The following is a 20,943-nucleotide window of genomic DNA, read 5'->3' on the forward strand; positions in this document are numbered from 1 at the left end:
ACGAAACGTAAAATTGATTGGCAGTTTCCATGACAACCCCGAGAACGGTTCCTGCGTCATGAGGTCATCCGGGAACTTGGCCGTGTGATGGACAGTCGTCATGGAAACCATCTCACTCGGCTTCCATTTTGTTCCTGACTTTTTTTTCCTCCCTTCAAAGGACTGATGACCGCCGTTACCGGAGCGCTCGATAGCGATTGAGAAATCGATCGTCGATTCGCGCGTCGTATCGATGATGAGCAACCCTGTGTGGCGAGTTTAGTGTGCGAGTCCTGTGCGCGGGTCTGCAGCGCGCGCGCGTGCGCGCCATTTTGTCCAGGGTAAGCGGCGGCGCGCGCGCAGGATGAGTGACTGACGGACGGACGGCGGGACTGCTGCGCTGCGGAGCGCGCCGACGCTCACCGAGAGAGAGGCGCTGTTCGGTTCTCTACGAGGCTTTGCATCGGACATACTTTGGAAAGGGATTCCTGAGGAAGGCGGCTGGGAATTATTGCGGATTCTCCCGGAGGATTTTCATTCCTCTCGTCAGAAAGAAGCGCGCGCACCACGGTGAGTGATGACGGCTAGCGCCGCGGCTAACGGTTAGCTGCCCTCAGCCATCCCGACGCCGCGCACCGGAGGCTCGTATCCGCTCGCTCCGCCTGAGTTCAGCCTCGATCCGACGCGGTTTGTGCTTTTTAAGAGGCTCCTCGAAACAACGGCTGCGTTCCGTCGCTCGCTTCGTTCAGGCTTCGGTCCGTCTGCAGGCCCGGGCAGCTAATGTCCGGCTAGCCTCGGTGTCGACAGCTCGGTGTGTCGGTTTCCCCGGTCGGGAGTGTGTGGAGCTCCACCGCGGCCGTCCCGAGCCCCGGACCGTGAGCTGCCGCTGTCCGCGCGGGGCTGAGCCGTTAGCTGCTAGGCTAACGCGAGCCAGTGTTTTGACAGCTTTGATTCTCGTGATTCTCGTCATGTGCGCGAAACTGATTTACAGGTCCAAACAATCGCAACCGGGTGTGTGTGTAAGTTAGCTGCACAACCTTCTCCAGATAGTAACCTGATGATGATGAGCTCTTCATCGTGTGTGTGTGTTGTTGTGTTGTGATTGTCTAATGTGTGTTTGCTCTCTCCGGACACATACACACACTCTCAGTGTATGATTATATGTTGTTCTGGTAATTGTTCTGTTCCTAATTGCTGCCTTGCAGTTATGGTTAGTATGCACTCCTAAACTGATATTGTGTGTGTGTGTGTGTGTGTGTGTGTTAATGTCACGGTAGATCTTCACCAATGGTTGTGCAAGTTGAAGATCAACTCAACCATCTCAAAACACGGCAAGCCCCTTCAGAAACATCAGGGCTGTTCTCACCTGGAAACCTTCAGGTACGCTGATGTTACACACACACACACACACACACACACACACACACACACACACACACACACGCACACACGCTCAGGTACAGTGTGTGTTCTCACTGTCTGCTGTTCTCGCAGTGGGCTGTGGTTTGCAGATGGACTCCCCTGTCACAATGATATGAGATTTGTCAGAAGACGATGCATACAGGTGAGCCTCACACACACACACACACACACACACACACACACACACACACACGGCCCTCTCAGCGTTTACAGAGAGGAACGGGCTGCTCAACTATAGATGTTTAAGGAATAAGGGCTGTCTCCAGGATCGACACACACACACACACACACACACTGATTCCGGGTTCCTCACCCCAGAGCTTTTCTGTCAGCAAATACTGTGTTAAACTGTGCTGGGAAATGTGTCAAAGTGCAATTCAATTTCATGCCTCTTACCCGTTTTCCTATTGGACGGAGCCTCACAGCTTTGCCCTAGCAACAAAAGTGGGTTATTTGCATACCCTTTCCTGATTGGCTGGCGCTTTAGCCGGCTGGCCAATGGCGCGGCATCTTCCTGGTGGTAGGCTATGGTAATGAAGCACTGTTGCTGGGCTTGAGAGCGCTGGTTACCAGTGTGAATGTGCTGCATTGTGTTTGCTGGTGAGAGACGCTGATAAATGACGACTTAATGATCTGCAGAGTTCAGCTCGCTGCAGACCGGCACCAAACGCCACCTTTAGGCTTTATGTGCCGTTATTGGTCCTAATCTGCGCTGCTGTCTAGACGTCTGTAGTGTTGATCATTGCTTGGGTTTGTTCAGTCACGCTTCAGGTCTGTCACTGTAATCATCTCATCTGAAAGCCTGTTTACAGTTCAGTGTGTGTGTGTGTGTGTGTGAGATCCTGATGCTGAGTCATAAACACACTCGATCAGCTCTCATTAGACCTGCGTGCGTGCGTGTGTGTGTGTGTGTGTGTGTTTGATCCTACAATTCTGAGTGTCGTCTGAGCTGCCATTTTGGTCTGAGCTTTTTCAGGTGTTCTGTAACCTGATCGGGCTTTGGCTCTGAGCGCACACTCACACAATGAAGCCTGTTCTATCAAAGTTAAAGCAAGAGGATGTTGTTGTGTGTCTGCTGATGTGTGTGTGTGTGTGTGTGTGTGTGTGTTTCAGGAGGAGAGACCTCAGCATGCAAACCCTCCTCTGTTCGGCTGGCCCCGTCGTTTTCTTTCCATTCGGCCGGTGTGCAGATGGATGCGCAGACGCCCCAATCTCACCCGCCATTCAGTGATGCCGCCGACCCGCAGCCCAACACCTCCCAGGTGTGTGTGTGTGTGTGTTTGTGTGTGTTTGTGTGGTCGGGCCGCTCTCACACACTGCTCTGTGTTTGCAGGTAACTGCGGATTTGGTGATGTTTCAGAGGCGGATGCCGCAGTGTTTCCGGGATCCAGCGACTGCGCCCTTAAGAAAACTCTCCATCGAACTGATCAAAACATACAAACACATCAATGAGGTCTGACATTGCTATCATAAAACACATTTAAAGCGTTAGTTCAGCCAGAAGTGTAAATTGTGTGATTAATTCCTCCTGTGGTTGGCCAGCCGTCAGACCTCCGCTCAGCTTCACACACAGATGAAGATATTAGTGTTGAAATCCGATGGCTCAGAAAGGCCTTCATTGACACCAATGTCATTTCCTCTCTCAAGACCCATAAAGGCACTAAAGACGTCGTTACAAAGCCCATCTCACTACAGCGGCTCTACAATCATTGATGAAGAGGCCAGAATAGAGTTAGTGCGCAAAACACTAAATAACGACTTATATAGTGATGGCCGATTTCAGAACAAAGCTTTGAACCGTTATGAGTCAGTGAATTGATTCATGATTCGAACCGTTATGAGTCAGTGAATTGATTCATGATTCGAACCGTTATGAGTCAGTGAATTGATTCATGATTCGAACCGTTATGAGTCAGTGAATTGATTCATGATTCGAACCGTTATGACTCAGTGAATCGATTCATGTTTCGAACCGTTATGAGTCAGTGAATCGATTCATGATTCGGATCGCGTGTCGAACTGCTGAAATCACGGCTGCATCCGAAAACCTAGACAGCTGACCTTATCAGACAATGGCTTGTAAGGCAGTGTTTGTGCACGAAGGCACCTCACAAAACTAATTTCAGACAGACTTCTAAGGCGGTGTACCAGTTTAATGATCTGCAGCTAAATAGAGCGAGCTTTGGTGAGAACTAAACACATATTTAATTACTACATTAGTAATTTCTCGCTAGAAATTACATAAAAAGTGGAAAATATTGGTTAAAAAAACATTTACACACAAACTGACCAGCAACCGCAACTTTTGGATGCCATCTTTTTTTCCCACCTCGACTCTCACTGAATGGAAAGCACAGGATTGTGGGATACCAACGGCCGTGAAGGACACGTGTGCTGCCCTCAAAAATCCATCAGATGAAGCTCTCTCAGGAGACAGGAAGGGAAGCTAACATTAGATTCGGACGTTGCTTGATGCCTTCCTGCCTTCAAATGAGTCCTCCGAAGGCAGCATTCTCCAGGTTTCGGACGCAGCCCACGTGACTCTGGCGATCCGGATCATGAATCGATTCACTGATTCATAACGCTCCGAAGCTTTGTTTTGAAATTGGCCATCACAATCTACACAATCTATTCATCTCTTCATAAATGATTGTAGAGCCGCTGTAGTGAGATGGGCTTTGTAACGACGTCTTTAGTGCCTTTATGGGTCTTGAGAGAGGAAATGACATTGGTTAATTAATGACGGAATTTACATTTTTGGGTGTACTAAGCGTTTAAAGACATTATTCTGATCCTTTGTGTTGAATAAATGCTTTGTGCTTATAGGTTTACTATGCAAAAAAGAAGCGTCGTCACCAACAGGGTCAGGGCGAGGACTCCAGCAACAAGAAGGAGAGGAAGATTTACAACGACGGCTACGACGATGACAACTTCGACTACATCGTTAAAAACGGCGAGAAGTGGATGGACCGATATGAGATCGACTCTTTGATAGGCAAAGGCTCATTCGGCCAGGTCAGTGTGTGCCGATGGAGAAGCAGATCCGGTACTGTGTGTGTGTGTGTGTGTGTGTGTGTGTGTGTGTGTGTGTGTGTGTGTGTGTGTGTGTGTGTGAGAGTGACGCTTGTGTTCGTCTGCTGGCAGGTGGTGAAGGCGTACGATCGCATGGAGCAGGAGTGGGTCGCCATCAAGATCATCAAGAATAAAAAGGCTTTCCTGAATCAGGCTCAGATTGAAGTCCGACTGCTGGAGCTCATGAACAAACACGACACCGAGATGAAGTACTACATCGGTAATGTGGCCCGTAATATCACTCCTAATGTTTCATCTGCTCAAGCCGCTTGTGTGTGTGTGTGTGTGGGTTCAGCATGAGCACATATTCTGGGCTGTTGTCCTGTGTCTGAAACGTGTTCAGAGAGGAATGGACCGCTCTATTTAGGGCACACATCGTGCGGGTCAACTATGAGTGTTTAAAAATAAAGGCCAGGGTCTGATTCCTGTCGGAGTTTAAGAGTTTAACACTAGACTTGCCAACACAATAAGAGATTTACGATAAATAAGTTCTGGAAATGTTCTTTCTGAAGAGCAAACTGAACTCAACGAGACTGGTGGTGTTTGCTGAAGCTCAGGCGTTACAGGAACAGGCCGACTCTTTGTGAGCTTATTCCCCGACATCAGGCGCTGTGATATCCCTGCGCCGCAGCTGCTCCGTGATTATTACGCGGGAATGGGAGTACAGTCCCTTATTACGCGGGAATGGGAGTACAGTCCCTTATTACGCGGGAATGGGAGTACAGTCCCTTATTACGCGGGAATGGGAGTACAGTCCCTTATTACGCGGGAATGGGAGTATAGTCCCTTATTACGCGGGAATGGGATTATAGTCCCTTATTACGCGGGAATGGGAGTACAGTCCCTTATTACGCGGGAATGGGAGTACAGTCCCTTATTACGCGGGAATGGGAGTATAGTCCCTTATTACGCGGGAATGGGAGTACAGTCCCTTATTACGCGGGAATGGGAGTACAGTCCCTTATTACGCGGGAATGGGAGTACAGTCCCTTATTACGCGGGAATGGGAGTACAGTCCCTTATTACGCGGGAATGGGAGTACAGTCCCTTATTACGCGGGAATGGGAGTACAGTTCCTTATTACGCGGGAATGGGAGTACAGTCCCTTATTACGCGGGAATGGGAGTACAGTTCCTTATTACGCGGGAATGGGAGTACAGTCCCTTATTATGCGGGAATGGGAGTACAGTCCCTTATTACGCGGGAATGGGAGTACAGTCCCTTATTATGCGGGAATGAGAGTACAGTCCCTTATTATGCGGGAATGGGAGTATAGTCCCTTATTACGCGGGAATGGGAGTACAGTCCCTTATTACGCGGGAATGGGAGTACAGTCCCTTATTATGCGGGAATGGGAGTACAGTCCCTTATTACGCGGGAATGGGAGTACAGTCCCTTATTACGCGGGAATGGGAGTACAGTCCCTTATTACGCGGGAATGGGAGTACAGTCCCTTATTACGCGGGAATGGGAGTACAGTCCCTTATTACGCGGGAATGGGAGTACAGTCCCTTATTACGCGGGAATGGGAGTACAGTCCCTTATTACGCGGGAATGGGAGTACAGTCCCTTATTACGCGGGAATGGGAGTACAGTCCCTTATTACGCGGGAATGGGAGTACAGTCCCTTATTACGCGGGAATGGGAGTACAGTCCCTTATTACGCGGGAATGGGAGTACAGTCCCTTATTACGCGGGAATGGGAGTACAGTCCCTTATTACGCGGGAATGGGAGTACAGTCCCTTATTATGCGGGAATGGGAGTACAGTCCCTTATTATGCGGGAATGGGAGTACAGTCCCTTATTATGCGGGAATGGGAGTACAGTCCCTTATTACGCGGGAATGGGAGTACAGTCCCTTATTACGCGGGAATGGGAGTACAGTTCCTTATTACGCGGGAATGGGTGTACAGTTCCTTATTACGCGGGAATGGGATTATAGTCCCTTATTACGCGGGAATGGGAGTACAGTTCCTTATTACGCGGGAATGGGATTATAGTCCCTTATTACGCGGGAATGGGATTATAGTCCCTTATTACGCGGGAATGGGATTATAGTCCCTTATTACGCGGGAATGGGATTATAGTCCCTTATTACGCGGGAATGGGATTATAGTCCCTTATTACGCGGGAATGGGAGTACAGTTCCTTATTACGCGGGAATGGGATTATAGTCCCTTATTACGCGGGAATGGGAGTACAGTTCCTTATTACGCGGGAATGGGATTATAGTCCCTTATTACGCGGGAATGGGAGTACAGTTCCTTATTACGTGGGAATGAGAGTAGTCCCCTATTACGCGGGAATGGGAGTACAGTCCCTTATTACGCGGGAATGGGAGTACAGTCCCTTATTACGCGGGAATGGGAGTACAGTTCCTTATTACGTGGGAATGAGAGTAGTCCCCTATTACGCGGGAATGGGAGTACAGTCCCTTATTACGCGGGAATGGGAGTACAGTCCCTTATTACGCGGGAATGGGAGTACAGTTCCTTATTACGAGTTTTCGAGGTAAACATTGCACATGAACGCTCTCTGATGTCGTGTTTACCACTGGGAAGTTCAGAAATAATTTTGATACCCAAGTTCAAGAGATGGGCGTGGCATAACCGTTAAAAATGGCAGATGGGAGACGAATTTCTGCTGTGGCAGGTTTTTTTTTTTTTTCACAACAATTTCATTGTCTTGTCGTTAAAGTAGTACATATTTACATAAATTAATAATCTTTTGGAGCATATTGTGTATTTTAAACACATCGAAAATTGCATCTAGTTGACTATCATTCCAGAATAGTGAGCAAGCTGAATATCTAGATAGTGTGGTAAAAGCAGCTCTACAATAGGGTCATATGGCTGAAAACTATTGCCGTTTGAGTCTTTAAGCAGCCTTTATTGTCCACATTATGCCTGTATTGTGAATGTGATTATAAGCGATATGCTTTCGTGTTGTGCTGCTGTGTTTGCCTGTGATTCTATGATTTTCTGGGACCGGGAATGGACTGAAATGGTTATAGGGTTAAAATAACATTTTCCAAAGACGCACAGAAGTATGAACCTGGCGTCCACTCGAACTGTCAAATACACACAGTTATGTCAAAATGGCTGTCTTGATGAGTATTGATGTAAACACAGTCGGTTATGCTTTAATTGAACAATATCAGTCGTGGAAAGAAGCCAAATGCGTGCCAATTGGATCTGTGCATTAGCTCTTAAAGTGACAGGCGGCTAATAAAGTAAACCTGATAATAATACAGTAAACCTACTGCTGTCTGTCAAACAACAGAAGGAGAGAAAACCAATGTGCTCTTGACTGAATAACCTCTGTAGCTTTATCATGTATCAGTGTATTTAATTCATGTGAAGACTACTGTTTTTAGTTATTTTTAATAACAAAGATAAAATAAAATAACAAAAATAATCGTCCACCCCTAGTCCAGGAGTCTCTTTGTTTATCTGGATGTTCAGTTTTAGGCTGATATAACTATATCTTACCAAGTCAAGCAAAGGGTTTTTGGTATTTGAATATCTGCGTTACATTTTTTGTTTGTTTACATTGATGTTAAAATTATATTGTGACATACATTTTTGCTAAAACACAGCTGGGGTCTGCACCATGATGGTAGATTGACAAACTCAGGGTTAGGGTTAGTATTGAGTTGACAAAACCAAACCAATCTATTCAGGCTTTGTTGGTCCCATGATGCTGACATCAGCAGTGAACAGCCAATCACACGCTGTGACATCAGCAGTGAACAGCCAATCACACGCTGTGACATCAGCATTGAACAGCCAATCACACGCTGTGACATCGGCAGTGAACAGCCAATCACACGCTGTGACATCAGCAGTGAACAGCCAATCACACGCTGTGACATCGGCAGTGAACAGCCAATCACACGCTGTGACATCAGCAGTGAACAGCCAATCACACGCTGTGACATCAGCAGTGAACAGCCAATCACACGCTGTGACATCAGCAGTGAACAGCCAATCACACGCTGTGGAACTGAGATTCATTTCTCTCTTCTGCAGAATATTACATGATTGAAAAATAATAAGAATTAAATAAATAAAATAAAAAAACAAGGAGAAAAGCTGACAATGAAAGAGGAAAACTTAAAGAAAAATAGTATGCAAGTAAAAGTTATGAAGTTAGTATAGTTGATATAGAGAAAAGTGAACATTTAAGCTCAGTAAGCTTCTTTAAGTTTTATTTAATGATTTTAAAGCTTATTTTAAAGACTTTATGTAGGCTATTTATATTAATTTTAACAAAGTGCCTATTAATGATTGATTAAACTAAAATTATAGATGTGTGATTGATTAAGGGTATAATAATTACATAAATTATCTAAATCATTCAAAATTATTATTATTATAAATAAGCATTGTTAAAAGCCAGACGCTTTAGTCTTTAAAACCCATTTGCTCTGCAGTGAGGGTTAGAAACAGGGGGCGTGGCTTTACTGCATCAGAGGCGTGTCACTTTACTCACAGCTGATTGGCCCAATTTCAGTGTGAGATCTCGTATCCAGAACATCAGCTGCCCCAGAGCAGGTTAGCTGTGGAGCGTAAGTTACTATGGCGATGAACACCGCTAAAAGCCAAACCACTGTAATGGTGCCTAAAACCCAGGATTGGCACAAACTAAGCTTAAACATATCTGGCTAGCCAGCTAATCCGGCTTCATGGTACAGGCCCCAGGTCACTTTCAGAAGTTTTAGCGACGCTTTCTTTTCCCAGAAAGAATGTGAAACACATAAATGGTATCGTTCTTAGTTTTTTAATATAATTAAAATAGATTTTACACACTAATAGCAATATCATATTGCATATCAAATAACGGATTATTTACTAAGGTATTGCGTATCACATTTTTCTTCAGTATCGCACAGCCCTAGAGCCGTGGCACGCACGGAGATGAGAACGGACTGCTCTAACTCTGGGGATACGGGAATAAACTAAAGTCCCAAACAGACTTCGCTTCGGTTCATAGCTCAGACAGATTACTGCTAGTCATTTACTTTGGTTTTTTATTTTAATAATTGTGCAAAATGTTTCTTCTGTGTCTGATTGATCCGACCGGATAAAATATCCCGTCTGAAGCGCTTTAGACGACAGAGATAACAGGACAATAATCATTCACTGATCAAATATATGCAGTTAATAACAGTTTATTAAATTGGTTATTACCACATGACCAAATGCTTTTAGGTTTTCTCTCAGTTTTTTTAGAAACGTGCCATGTCGTAATCAATCGCTTCATTGATCATCTTTAGTTTTAGCACACGCAGCTCTGACATTAATAACTACAGGGGCTGTCATAGACAGAAACTATTGTGCTAGAGCGCTGTTTAACTCCAGTGCATTGTGGGAAGATCCGCAGCAGATTAGCACATTAGTGTCATTTTGTGCAGATGTAAGCCGTAATATTACGTTTATGTTGTAGAATTATGTGATTAATCTCTAGCCTGGAGCGATGACTGTACCACTTTATTCAGCATTGTCTTCTCTTCTGCGTTTGTTTTTAAACCTCAAATAAAGATTTGTACGGTTATGAATCAGCGAATTGATTCATGATTCGGATCGTCAATGTCTCGTGATTTCAGCAGTTTGACACGCGATCCGAATCATGAATCGATTCGCTGATTCAGAACCGTTCAAATCTTTATTTGAGGGTCAAAAACAAACTGTGAAGAGAAGCCAATGCTGAATAAAGTCGTAGTTTTTGTTATTTTTGGACCCAAATGTATTTTGGATGCTTCAAGAGACTCTAATTAACCCACTGATGTCTCATATGGACTACTGTGATGATGTTTTTATTCCCTTTCTGGACATGGACAGTATAGTGTGCATGCTATATGGCCAGCAGCCATATCACCCTGTAGCCCAAGACTGGTTTCCCACTGAAGCTAAGCAGGGCTGAGCCTGGCCAGTACCTGGATGGGAGACCAACTGGGAAAACCAGGAGCTGCTGGTAGAGGTGTTAGTGAGGCCAGCAGGGGGCGCTCCCCCTGTGGTCTGTGTGGGTCCTAACGCCCCAGTATAGTGATGGTGTTAGTGAGGCCAGCAGGGGGCGCTCCCCCTGTGGTCTGTGTGGGTCCTAACGCCCCAGTATAGTGATGGTGTTAGTGAGGCCAGCAGGGGGCGCTCCCCCTGTGGTCTGTGTGGGTCCTAACGCCCCAGTATAGTGATGGTGTTAGTGAGGCCAGCAGGGGGCGCTCACCCTGTGGTCTGTGTGGGTCCTAACGCCCCAGTATAGTGATGGTGTTAGTGAGGCCAGCAGGAGGCGCTCACCCTGTGGTCTGTGTGGGTCCTAACGCCCCAGTATAGTGATGGTGTTAGTGAGGCCAGCAGGGGGCGCTCACCCTGTGGTCTGTGTGGGTCCTAACGCCCCAGTATAGTGATGGTGTTAGTGAGGCCAGCAGGGGGCGCTCACCCTGTGGTCTGTGTGGGTCCTAATGCCCCAGTATAGTGATGGTGTTAGTGAGGCCAGCAGGGGGCGCTCCCCCTGTGGTCTGTGTGGGTCCTAATGCCCCAGTATAGTGATGGTGTTAGTGAGGCCAGCAGGGGGCGCTCACCCTGTGGTCTGTGTGGGTCCTAACGCCCCAGTATAGTGATGGTGTTAGTGAGGCCAGCAGGGGGCGCTCACCCTGTGGTCTGTGTGGGTCCTAACGCCCCAGTATAGTGATGGTGTTAGTGAGGCCAGCAGGGGGCGCTCACCCTGTGGTCTGTGTGGGTCCTAACGCCCCAGTATAGTGATGGTGTTAGTGAGGCCAGCAGGGGGCGCTCACCCTGTGGTCTGTGTGGGTCCTAACGCCCCAGTATAGTAATGGTGTTAGTGAGGCCAGCAGGGGGCGCTCACCCTGTGGTCTGTGTGGGTCCTAACGCCCCAGTATAGTGATGGTGTTAGTGAGGCCAGCAGGGGGCGCTCACCCTGTGGTCTGTGTGGGTCCTAACGCCCCAGTATAGTGATGGTGTTAGTGAGGTCAGGAGGCGCTCACCCTGTGGTCTGTGTGGGTCCTAACGCCCCAGTATAGTGATGGTGTTAGTGAGGTCAGGAGGCGCTCACCCTGTGGTCTGTGTGGGTCCTAACGCCCCAGTATAGTGATGGTGTTAGTGAGGCCAGTAGGGGGCGCTCACCCTGTGGTCTGTGTGGGTCCTAATGCCCCAGTATAGTGATGGTGTTAGTGAGGTCAGGAGGCGCTCACCCTGTGGTCTGTGTGGGTCCTAACGCCCCAGTATAGTGATGGTGTTAGTGAGGCCAGCAGGGGGCGCTCACCCTGTGGTCTGTGTGGGTCCTAACGCCCCAGTATAGTGATGGTGTTAGTGAGGCCAGCAGGGGGCGCTCACCCTGTGGTCTGTGTGGGTCCTAACGCCCCAGTATAGTGATGGTGTTAGTGAGGCCAGCAGGGGGCGCTCACCCTGTGGTCTGTGTGGGTCCTAACGCCCCAGTATAGTGATGGTGTTAGTGAGGCCAGCAGGGGGCGCTCACCCTGTGGTCTGTGTGGGTCCTAACGCCCCAGTATAGTGATGGTGTTAGTGAGGCCAGCAGGGGGCGCTCACCCTGTGGTCTGTGTGGGTCCTAACGCCCCAGTATAGTGATGGTGTTAGTGAGGCCAGCAGGGGGCGCTCACCCTGTGGTCTGTGTGGGTCCTAACGCCCCAGTATAGTGATGGTGTTAGTGAGGCCAGCAGGGGGCGCTCACCCTGTGGTCTGTGTGGGTCCTAACGCCCCAGTATAGTAATGGTGTTAGTGAGGCCAGCAGGGGGGCGCTCACCCTGTGGTCTGTGTGGGTCCTAACGCCCCAGTATAGTGATGGTGTTAGTGAGGCCAGCAGGGGGCGCTCACCCTGTGGTCTGTGTGGGTCCTAACGCCCCAGTATAGTGATGGTGTTAGTGAGGCCAGCAGGGGGCGCTCACCCTGTGGTCTGTGTGGGTCCTAACGCCCCAGTATAGTGATGGTGTTAGTGAGGTCAGGAGGCGCTCACCCTGTGGTCTGTGTGGGTCCTAACGCCCCAGTATAGTGATGGTGTTAGTGAGGTCAGGAGGCGCTCACCCTGTGGTCTGTGTGGGTCCTAACGCCCCAGTATAGTGATGGTGTTAGTGAGGCCAGTAGGGGGCGCTCACCCTGTGGTCTGTGTGGGTCCTAATGCCCCAGTATAGTGATGGTGTTAGTGAGGTCAGGAGGCGCTCACCCTGTGGTCTGTGTGGGTCCTAACGCCCCAGTATAGTGATGGTGTTAGTGAGGCCAGCAGGGGGCGCTCACCCTGTGGTCTGTGTGGGTCCTAACGCCCCAGTATAGTGATGGTGTTAGTGAGGCCAGCAGGGGGCGCTCACCCTGTGGTCTGTGTGGGTCCTAACGCCCCAGTATAGTGATGGTGACACTATACTGACAATGAGTGCCGTCTTTCGGATGAGACGTTAAACCGAGGTCCCGACTCTCTGTGGTCGTTAAAAATCCCAGGATGTCCTTCAATAAAGAGTAGGGGTGTAACCCCGGCATCCTGGCCAAATTTGCCCACTGGCCTCTGTCCATCATGGCCTCCTAATAATCCCCATATCCTGATTGGCTTCATCACTCGGTCTCCTCTCCACCAATCAGCTGGTGTGTGGTGAGCGTTCTGGCGCAATATGGCTGCCGTCGCATCATCAGGTGGTGCTGCACATTGGTGGTGGTTGAGGAGATTCCCCTTCAGTGTAAAGGGCTTTGAGTGCCTAGAAAAGCGCTATATAAATGTAATGAATTATTATTATTAATTATACACTTGCATACGCTCTCGGACTAAATATAAAATATCTTAAACTGTGTGTGAAGATGAACGGAGGTCTGACGGGTGTGGAGCGACATTAGGGAGAGGAGTTAATGACAGACATTTTTATTTTTGGCTGAACTAACCCTTTAAATAGGCAAAGCTTACACATGAGTGTCTTTCACACTGACCCCGGGCCATCGGGCAGGCCTTACGGTGGAGCGCTGAAGCTGTGGTGGTAATGTCAGTGTGGCCTGTGTTTCTCTCTCCTGTAGTTCATCTGAAGCGCCACTTCATGTTCCGGAACCACTTGTGTCTGGTCTTCGAGATGCTGTCCTATAACCTGTATGACCTGCTGAGGAACACTAATTTCCGCGGCGTGTCGCTGAACCTGACGCGTAAGTTTGCTCAGCAGCTGTGCACGGCGCTGCTGTTCCTGGCCACGCCCGAGCTGAGCATCATCCACTGCGACCTCAAGCCCGAGAACATCCTGCTCTGCAACCCCAAGAGATCCGCCATCAAGATCGTGGACTTCGGGAGCTCCTGTCAGCTGGGCCAGCGGGTGAGTGTCTCTCTCTCTCTCTCTCTCTCTCTCTCTCTCTCTCTCTCTCTCTCTCTCTCTCTCTCTCTCTCCCTCTCCCTCTCCCTCTCCCTCTCCCTCTCTCTCTCTCTCTCTCTCTCTCTCTCTCTCTCCCTCTCCCTCTCCCTCTCCCTCTCCCTCTCCCTCTCCCTCTCCCTCTCCCTCTCCCTCTCTCTCTCTCTCTCTCTCTCTCTCCCTCTCCCTCTCCCTCTCTCTCTCTCTCTCGTGGCTCTTTGGTTGCGGAGCCGCACACAGTTACAAAATTTGACGTGCACACCGCCAAGCGAAATGGGGTCATTTCACGCTGCGTTTACGTCATTTTTGCCGCACACACCCTCACTCGTGCGGACGCGTCGAGTATAAACAAGGGTTAAAGCTACACTGAAGTTGGCAGTTTCATAAATGCAAGTTAATTCTTCAGTTCAATCTTTGTGTGCTAAAAAAGCACATCATTTCTTTTAGAGATAGCAATACACAATCTGCTTTTTTTGCACCTCAAATGAAAGCATGTCTTCTCTCCGTTTGTGCATGATTACATGATATAACAATGTTTTTATTTTGGGTAATTAAGCTATATATCATATGCTGAAGTAAATTTCAGGAGTGTTTATGTTTAAAAGAAAAACAAAGAGAACCGTACAGAAACAAAAACCGTGACCCTAAAACTAACGATATTTAAATGTTTTCCGTCTTCACTGTTAAATAGTCTTTAGAAATAAAAGTTGAATGATCTTTGAAAAGGTGTACCTGTATTATTATGCCATTACCATTATTATAGATGAAAATGGTCTCAGAACAACAATATTATCGTTTATCGCAATAGTTTCTTGGCCAATTTATCATCCAATAAAATGTATGATATGTGTGACAGGCGTACTCATGTGGCACAGATCGGATATGACCTGAACCTGTAAGCTGTAAACGCATGGATTCCGATATCCTCAGATCGGATCCAGGCCTCACTCATATGGGAATAAATCCGGTACGATTCGGATACGTGCATTAGCGTCTGCCATAAGCGGTCCAATCAGATATTCTCCAGTAAATGCGAGTCGTACGTCATTGAAAAAAGGACGAGCCATTGGACGGGAATGTCACGAATCTGACAAGGGCCAGTGTTGCCAAGTCTGCGGTTTTCCTGCAGAATCGGGCTACTTTAACACAGTTTTGAGTTGCAATTGGGTGAGTTTTTTTGTGAAAACCTGGCAACCCTGTCAATCAATTAATCAATCAATCAACTTTATTTATATAGCGCTTTTACAATCACGATTGTGTCAAAGCAGCTCTGACACTATCGTCAAGGGCTCTCCTCTTTTTTTCTCCGCCTGATGAGAGAAATGTTTTGCTGCCCTTTAAAGATGTCTTGAAAAGTACAGACAGTAAAGCATTGTATAATCTTTTTGTCTGCGCCCATTGCATATCGCGCCATTTTCCTCCTTTTCCGGTTAAGAACGTCTCGGGCTGTTTTGCCAGTGTACAGTGTAAATGCAAATACGGGTCGCTTTTGAAGAGGATGTAAGCGGTACGTCAAAAAAAAACGGATATATTCACCAAATCGGAATTGTGCATCAAGACCTACGGTGTAAATGCAGCCTAAAGGCGTGTTGAGCGTTTGTGTTGGACTGCACATTGAGTAACGTGGCTGCTTGTGTCCTCAGATATACCAGTACATCCAGAGCCGCTTCTACCGCTCGCCTGAGGTCCTGCTGGGAATGCCGTACGATCTGGCCATCGACATGTGGTCTCTGGGCTGCATCCTGGTGGAGATGCACACCGGAGAGCCTCTGTTCAGCGGAGCCAACGAGGTGAGATCACATCTGGGCATTCAGTCTTAAAGTGACAACAGCCTAATAAACCTGCTGTCAGTCAGTCACTGCTGCCGAACGAGTTACTTCAGGAGCTCAGTAAGGGTTAATCGCTAACACTGGTTTACAATCGTTACCCTAGGGGTGCCATAAAGTCCCACAGGCGATTGTAGTTTAAATTGACCAATCAGACACTTTGTCAATACCGCTCCGATTGACAGGTCTTGATTACCGTGCACTGCTGAAGATCATTAGGATATTATCACTATTGATTATGTGCTTTTATTGGGGCCTGTAATAGTTCTTGTGGTAAATTAAATCATTTGTTTGTTTTCTGGACTTTTGATTAATTAGGTATTGCAGGGCTCGACATTCAGCCTGTTCACGTGCTTGTCCTTCGGAATTTATTAAATAAAATTTGGTTGTCTGGAATTAAATAATTTTTTTTGTTTCGGGTATATACGGTAATTAATCAAAAGTCCAAAAAACTGAATTTTTTAGGGAACTGTTGCTGTGAGAAGCGTTATGGTTCTGCTGTTTGGAACTATGTTCGCTGCTAAAATCAATCAACCAATCAGTCATCTTTATTTCTATCGCTCTTCTCCAGCGCCGATTGTGTCAGAGCAGCTTCAGTGTTAAACAGGACAATACTGCAGCAGAATTAGATTTGGCTGTACAGTCGTTCTGGAGTAAACAGTGATGTTATCAGCTTATTTTAATTTATCATAGAGAGACAATGTTGGCAGATCAGGATTATAGTTTATAGAATTAAATAAGACCTAATTCATTAATGTTATTTGTATATTTAGTTGAGTAACTCTGATCATAATGTTAGTGTCCCCAACTGAGCAAGCCAAGCCAAAGGCGACCAAAGGAACCGAAACTCCATCAGGGCATGATGGAGAAAAATAAACCTTAGAGAAACCAGACTCAGTTCTCCTCTGGCCTATTGACACATATTGTGTATTAATTTAGTGGCGATTAAGTGGCGATCGATAGTGGATATTATAATATATAATGAGCTGACGATAACAAGTTTGCGCTGTTGACATTCACGCAGCCTCCTGCAGCAAATGAGCACCGCTCACACAGAGAAACTGCGGTAAACATTCAAAATGTTTTTATGATACAGTTAAACATCATCACACAACCAAGAGTGTGTTTTCATGAATACCATCATGACTGAAAAAGATTTTATATAACACTTCCATAAACAATTAATTAATTAATATTAAGCAACTAATATTTTAGATGCAATATTGACTGTTTTTGTTATGTTTCAGCAGCAAAAATAGTTCAAAACAGCAGAACCATAACGCATCTCACGGCAACAGTGTGTGTTTCTGAATGATTCAGTGTTTATGAATGATTCAGTGTTTATGAATGATTCAGTGTTTGAATGAATCAACTCATTGACTCATTTAGACTCATCTGCTGCCACCTACTGGTGGTTTAGTTTCATGGTTAAACACTTTCCAACATTTCTTATTTAATGGGTCCTTATTTTCATTTATGCAGTTCTGTGGTGTTTCACATGATATCTGAACACTACTGTTAGACCCGAGAAACTTAAAGCACTGTTTTGTTCTGTTATTTTTATTTGTGCTAATATTACTTCAGATGGCCCAACTGCAGCACAGGCTGATATAGTTACCGTTCTCAGCATTAGCACTGGCCGTGACTCCTGTGCTGTCACCGTCTTATGGTTTCTGATGTGCTTTCTGATGGCAGGTCGACCAAATGAATAAAATCGTGGAGGTTTTGGGGGTCCCTCCCAATCACATTCTGGAGCAGGCACCTAAAGCCAGGAAGTTCTTTGAAAAGATGTCTGACAGCTCGTGGTGCGCGAAGAAGACCAAAGATGGCAAAAGGGTGCGAGTCTGTCTGTCTTTTCTTCTTTTCCTCAGCTGTTTGATTCCTGCTGTTGACTCTTCTCTCTCCTCTCTTCTCTCCGAGCGCAGTATAAGCCCGCCGGGTCCAGAAAGCTGCACAGTGTGCTGGGTGTGGAGGCTGGCGGGCCGGGCGGCCGGAGATCTGGAGAGTCAGGCCATGCCGTCGCAGATTATCTGAAGTTTAAAGACCTGATCCTGCGGATGCTGGACTTCGACCCTAAGACGCGCATCCAGCCGTATTATGCTTTACAGCACAGCTTCTTCAAGAAGACGGCCGACGAGGGCACCAACACCAGCAGCAGCGTCTCCACGAGTCCAGCGCTGGAGCAGTCTCAGTCATCCGGAACCACATCCAGCACCTCCTCCAGTTCAGGTCAGAGCGGGTCACACACACACACACACACACACACACACTGCCCCTAAACCTACCAATCACAGGAAATATTCTGCATTTTTACTTTCTCAAATAAATTTACCCTTGCATATTTTTAAGCCTTTTGAAAAGTGGGGACATGGGTAATGTCCTTATTTTTCACCCTTTTCTGTAATATCTGTCATACCCATGGCATTATAAACCATTGTGTCCTTGATATATAACAAAAACAAGCACACACACGAGACTCTAAACGCTGTGTGTTTGCAGGGGGTTCTTCTGGAACGAGCACCAGCGGCCGCGCTCGCTCCGACCCGACCCATCAGCACCGGCACAGCGGAGGACACTTCAGTGCTGCAGTGGGCATGGACTGCCACAACCTCTGCCCACAGGTGCCCAAAACACACACACACACACTATCGTGATACAGTATCGTGATATATATATATATATATATATATATATCTAATCGTGAGTTCAGTATCGCGAATTCAGTATCGTGATGTATATCGAATCGTGAGTTCAGTATTGTGATATATATTGAATCGTGAGTTCAGTATTGTAATATATATCGTATCGTGAGTTCAGTATCGTGATATATATCGTATCGTGAGTTCAGTATTGTGATATATATCGTATCGTGAGTTGAGTATCGTGATATATATCGTATCGTGAGTTCAGTATTGTGATATATATCGAATCGTGAGTTCAATATTGTAATATATATCGTATCGTGAGTTGAGTATCGTGATATATATCGTATCGTGAGTTAAGTATCGTGATATATATCGTATCGTGAGTTAAGTATTGTAATATATATTGTATCGTGATTTCAGTATTGTGATATATATCGAATCGTGAGTTGAGTATCGTGATATATATCGAATCGTGAGTTCAGTATCGTGATATATATCGAATCGTGAGTTCAGTATTGTGATATATATCGAATCGTGAGTTGAGTATCGTGATATATATCGAATCGTGAGTTGAGTATCGTGATATATATCGAATCGTGAGTTCAGTATTGTGATATATATCGTATCGTGATTTCAGTATTGTGATATATATCGAATCGTGAGTTGAGTATCGTGATATATATCGAATCGTGAGTTCAGTATCGTGATATATATCGAATCGTGAGTTCAGTACTGTGATATATATCGAATCGTGAGTTGAGTATCGTGATATATATCGAATCGTGAGTTCAATATCGTGATTTATCGAATCGTGAGTTCAGTATCGTGATATCGAATCGTGAGTTCAGTATTGCGAGTTTATTATTGTGATATAGAATCGTGAGTTCATTATTGTGATATAGTTTCGCGAGTTTAGTATTGTGATATAAATTGAATCGTGAGACGAGTGTATCGTTACACGCCTAACAGATATAATATAGTGATGTGTTGAGCTAAGCGTGTCTAATCCTCCTCTGTGTTGTTCTTCCTCAGGCGAGACAGGCCTTTGCTCCGGCTCTGGGTTGGGTGGGTGGAGACGGGCTTCCGCAGGCGTCCGGAGAGACTCACCCCGTCCAGGAGACCACCTTCCACGTGCCCCCCCACCAGCCCAAGGCTCTGCACCCCCACACCCATCACCACCACCACCACCACCCGCCTCAGCACGGCCACGGCCCCGCCCGGCCACGGCCCCGCCTCTACTCGCCCTCCCACAGCGCCTCCACGCAGGACTCAATGGAGGTGACCCACGGACACCTGTCCATGACCTCGCTGTCTTCCTCCGCCTCGTCCTCATCCACGTCCTCGTCCTCCACGGGGAACCATCACTACGCCTACCAGAGCCGCCCGCTGCCGCACGGACTGGGCTTCGGCCACAACGGCAGCATGACTCTGGGCCTGGGTGCCTTCTCCAACCCGCGGCAGGAGACGGGCGTGCCGGCTCACCCCTCGAACCCTGGGCCGGGACACTACATAGCGGAGACTCACATGGGCCTGAGACCGGGGCTGGAGCGCGAGGAGTCGCCCATGGCGGGCGTGTGTGTGCAGCAGAGCTCAGTGGCCAGCTCCTGACTAGCCTGAGGACACGCACGCGGAGGCTAGCGCCGCCGGAGCCGAGCCGGAGCCAGGCCATGCGTCCACTTCGGCTCTCTCCGCTCTCAGACGGCTTCGGATGCACACGCGTGTGCGGGAGAGAGCGCGAGCGTCACGTCGGCCCCCTTGCGTTCGCATCTTTTCTTCTTCATGTCGTGCAATCGTGTGCTTCGAGCAGAGCTTTCCCAGAGTGCAATGAGCGGTGGCCGCGCGGGGGCAGAGCTTCTTTAATATGGCCTTATCGTTACGGACTGAGCGAAGACGAACGAGCCGGACGTTTCCTCTTCTTCAAAGCTTTCATGTGTTTTCGGCGGCGTGCAAACACACCCTTCATTCGCGACACACACACACGAGAACAGAATGGTGATTTGAGGCCTTTCTCACCCGGAGATCCGCAGGACTGCCGTGTCCCCTCCCGCTTTATCCCATGGGATCTGATTTGCGCAGCATGTGTGTTTTTCTTTCACCCTCCTGCTTCTTTGATTTGGCTTCACGATTATGCTGTGAATTTTACACCACTTTTGTTTCCCCCTTTTGATAATTTATTGTACCAAAGGCGTTTTTTTTATAGAACATAGATGTCTGTAACCAATAATGTAGCAGTTCTGCACTTTGAAGCGAAGGTGTGTGTCTTGTCATGTCAGTAAAGGACTGTCAGAACTGGAAGTGATGATGTTTATGTGGCGGCACATTGCAGAGAGCCCAATCCTGGACGCCATCGCTTAGGAAATTCTGTCGCTCTGTTTTTCTTTCTCTTCATTTCCTCTTACCAGACGTTCCCGTCAGTGTTTTGTGTTGGTTTGGTGGACGCGGCGCTGCTCGGCTGGTCCTAGAGCAGCTGGACAGCCGGAGGTCTTCTCACGGCTCGGAGAGCGGGTGGGCTGCGGTTCCTTAGGCGGTTCTTTAGGGTTCCTGCGGTCACGGCATACGGAGGGAGTCCGAGAAACAGGCTTCAGGTGTTTACTTTGTGACCCCATTTTAATAGCTGAAATAGAATTTATGTACATATTTATATTTTTTTAA

The 20,943-nt window shown here is 47.3% G+C and overlaps 1 protein-coding gene across 1 annotated transcript; it reads left to right on the forward strand.

Annotated features, from left to right (window-relative positions):
* Window positions 1-152: 152 nt before the first annotated feature.
* dyrk1aa (dual-specificity tyrosine-(Y)-phosphorylation regulated kinase 1A, a) lies at window positions 153-19,943 on the forward strand. Its single transcript, XM_067434252.1, has 13 exons — window positions 153-549; window positions 1,257-1,359; window positions 1,474-1,543; window positions 2,515-2,663; window positions 2,735-2,854; window positions 4,228-4,416; window positions 4,546-4,693; window positions 13,501-13,787; window positions 15,464-15,610; window positions 17,342-17,482; window positions 17,572-17,875; window positions 18,146-18,267; window positions 19,324-19,943. The coding sequence occupies exons 3-13, from the start codon at window positions 1,534-1,536 to the stop codon at window positions 19,897-19,899; spliced, it is 2,193 nt and encodes a 730-aa protein (XP_067290353.1). The 5' UTR covers window positions 153-549; window positions 1,257-1,359; window positions 1,474-1,533; the 3' UTR covers window positions 19,900-19,943.
* Window positions 19,944-20,943: the final 1,000 nt, after the last annotated feature.

Source organism: Pseudorasbora parva, chromosome 23 (assembly GCF_024679245.1).
Source record: "Pseudorasbora parva isolate DD20220531a chromosome 23, ASM2467924v1, whole genome shotgun sequence".
NCBI classification, from domain to species: domain Eukaryota; kingdom Metazoa; phylum Chordata; class Actinopteri; order Cypriniformes; family Gobionidae; genus Pseudorasbora; species Pseudorasbora parva.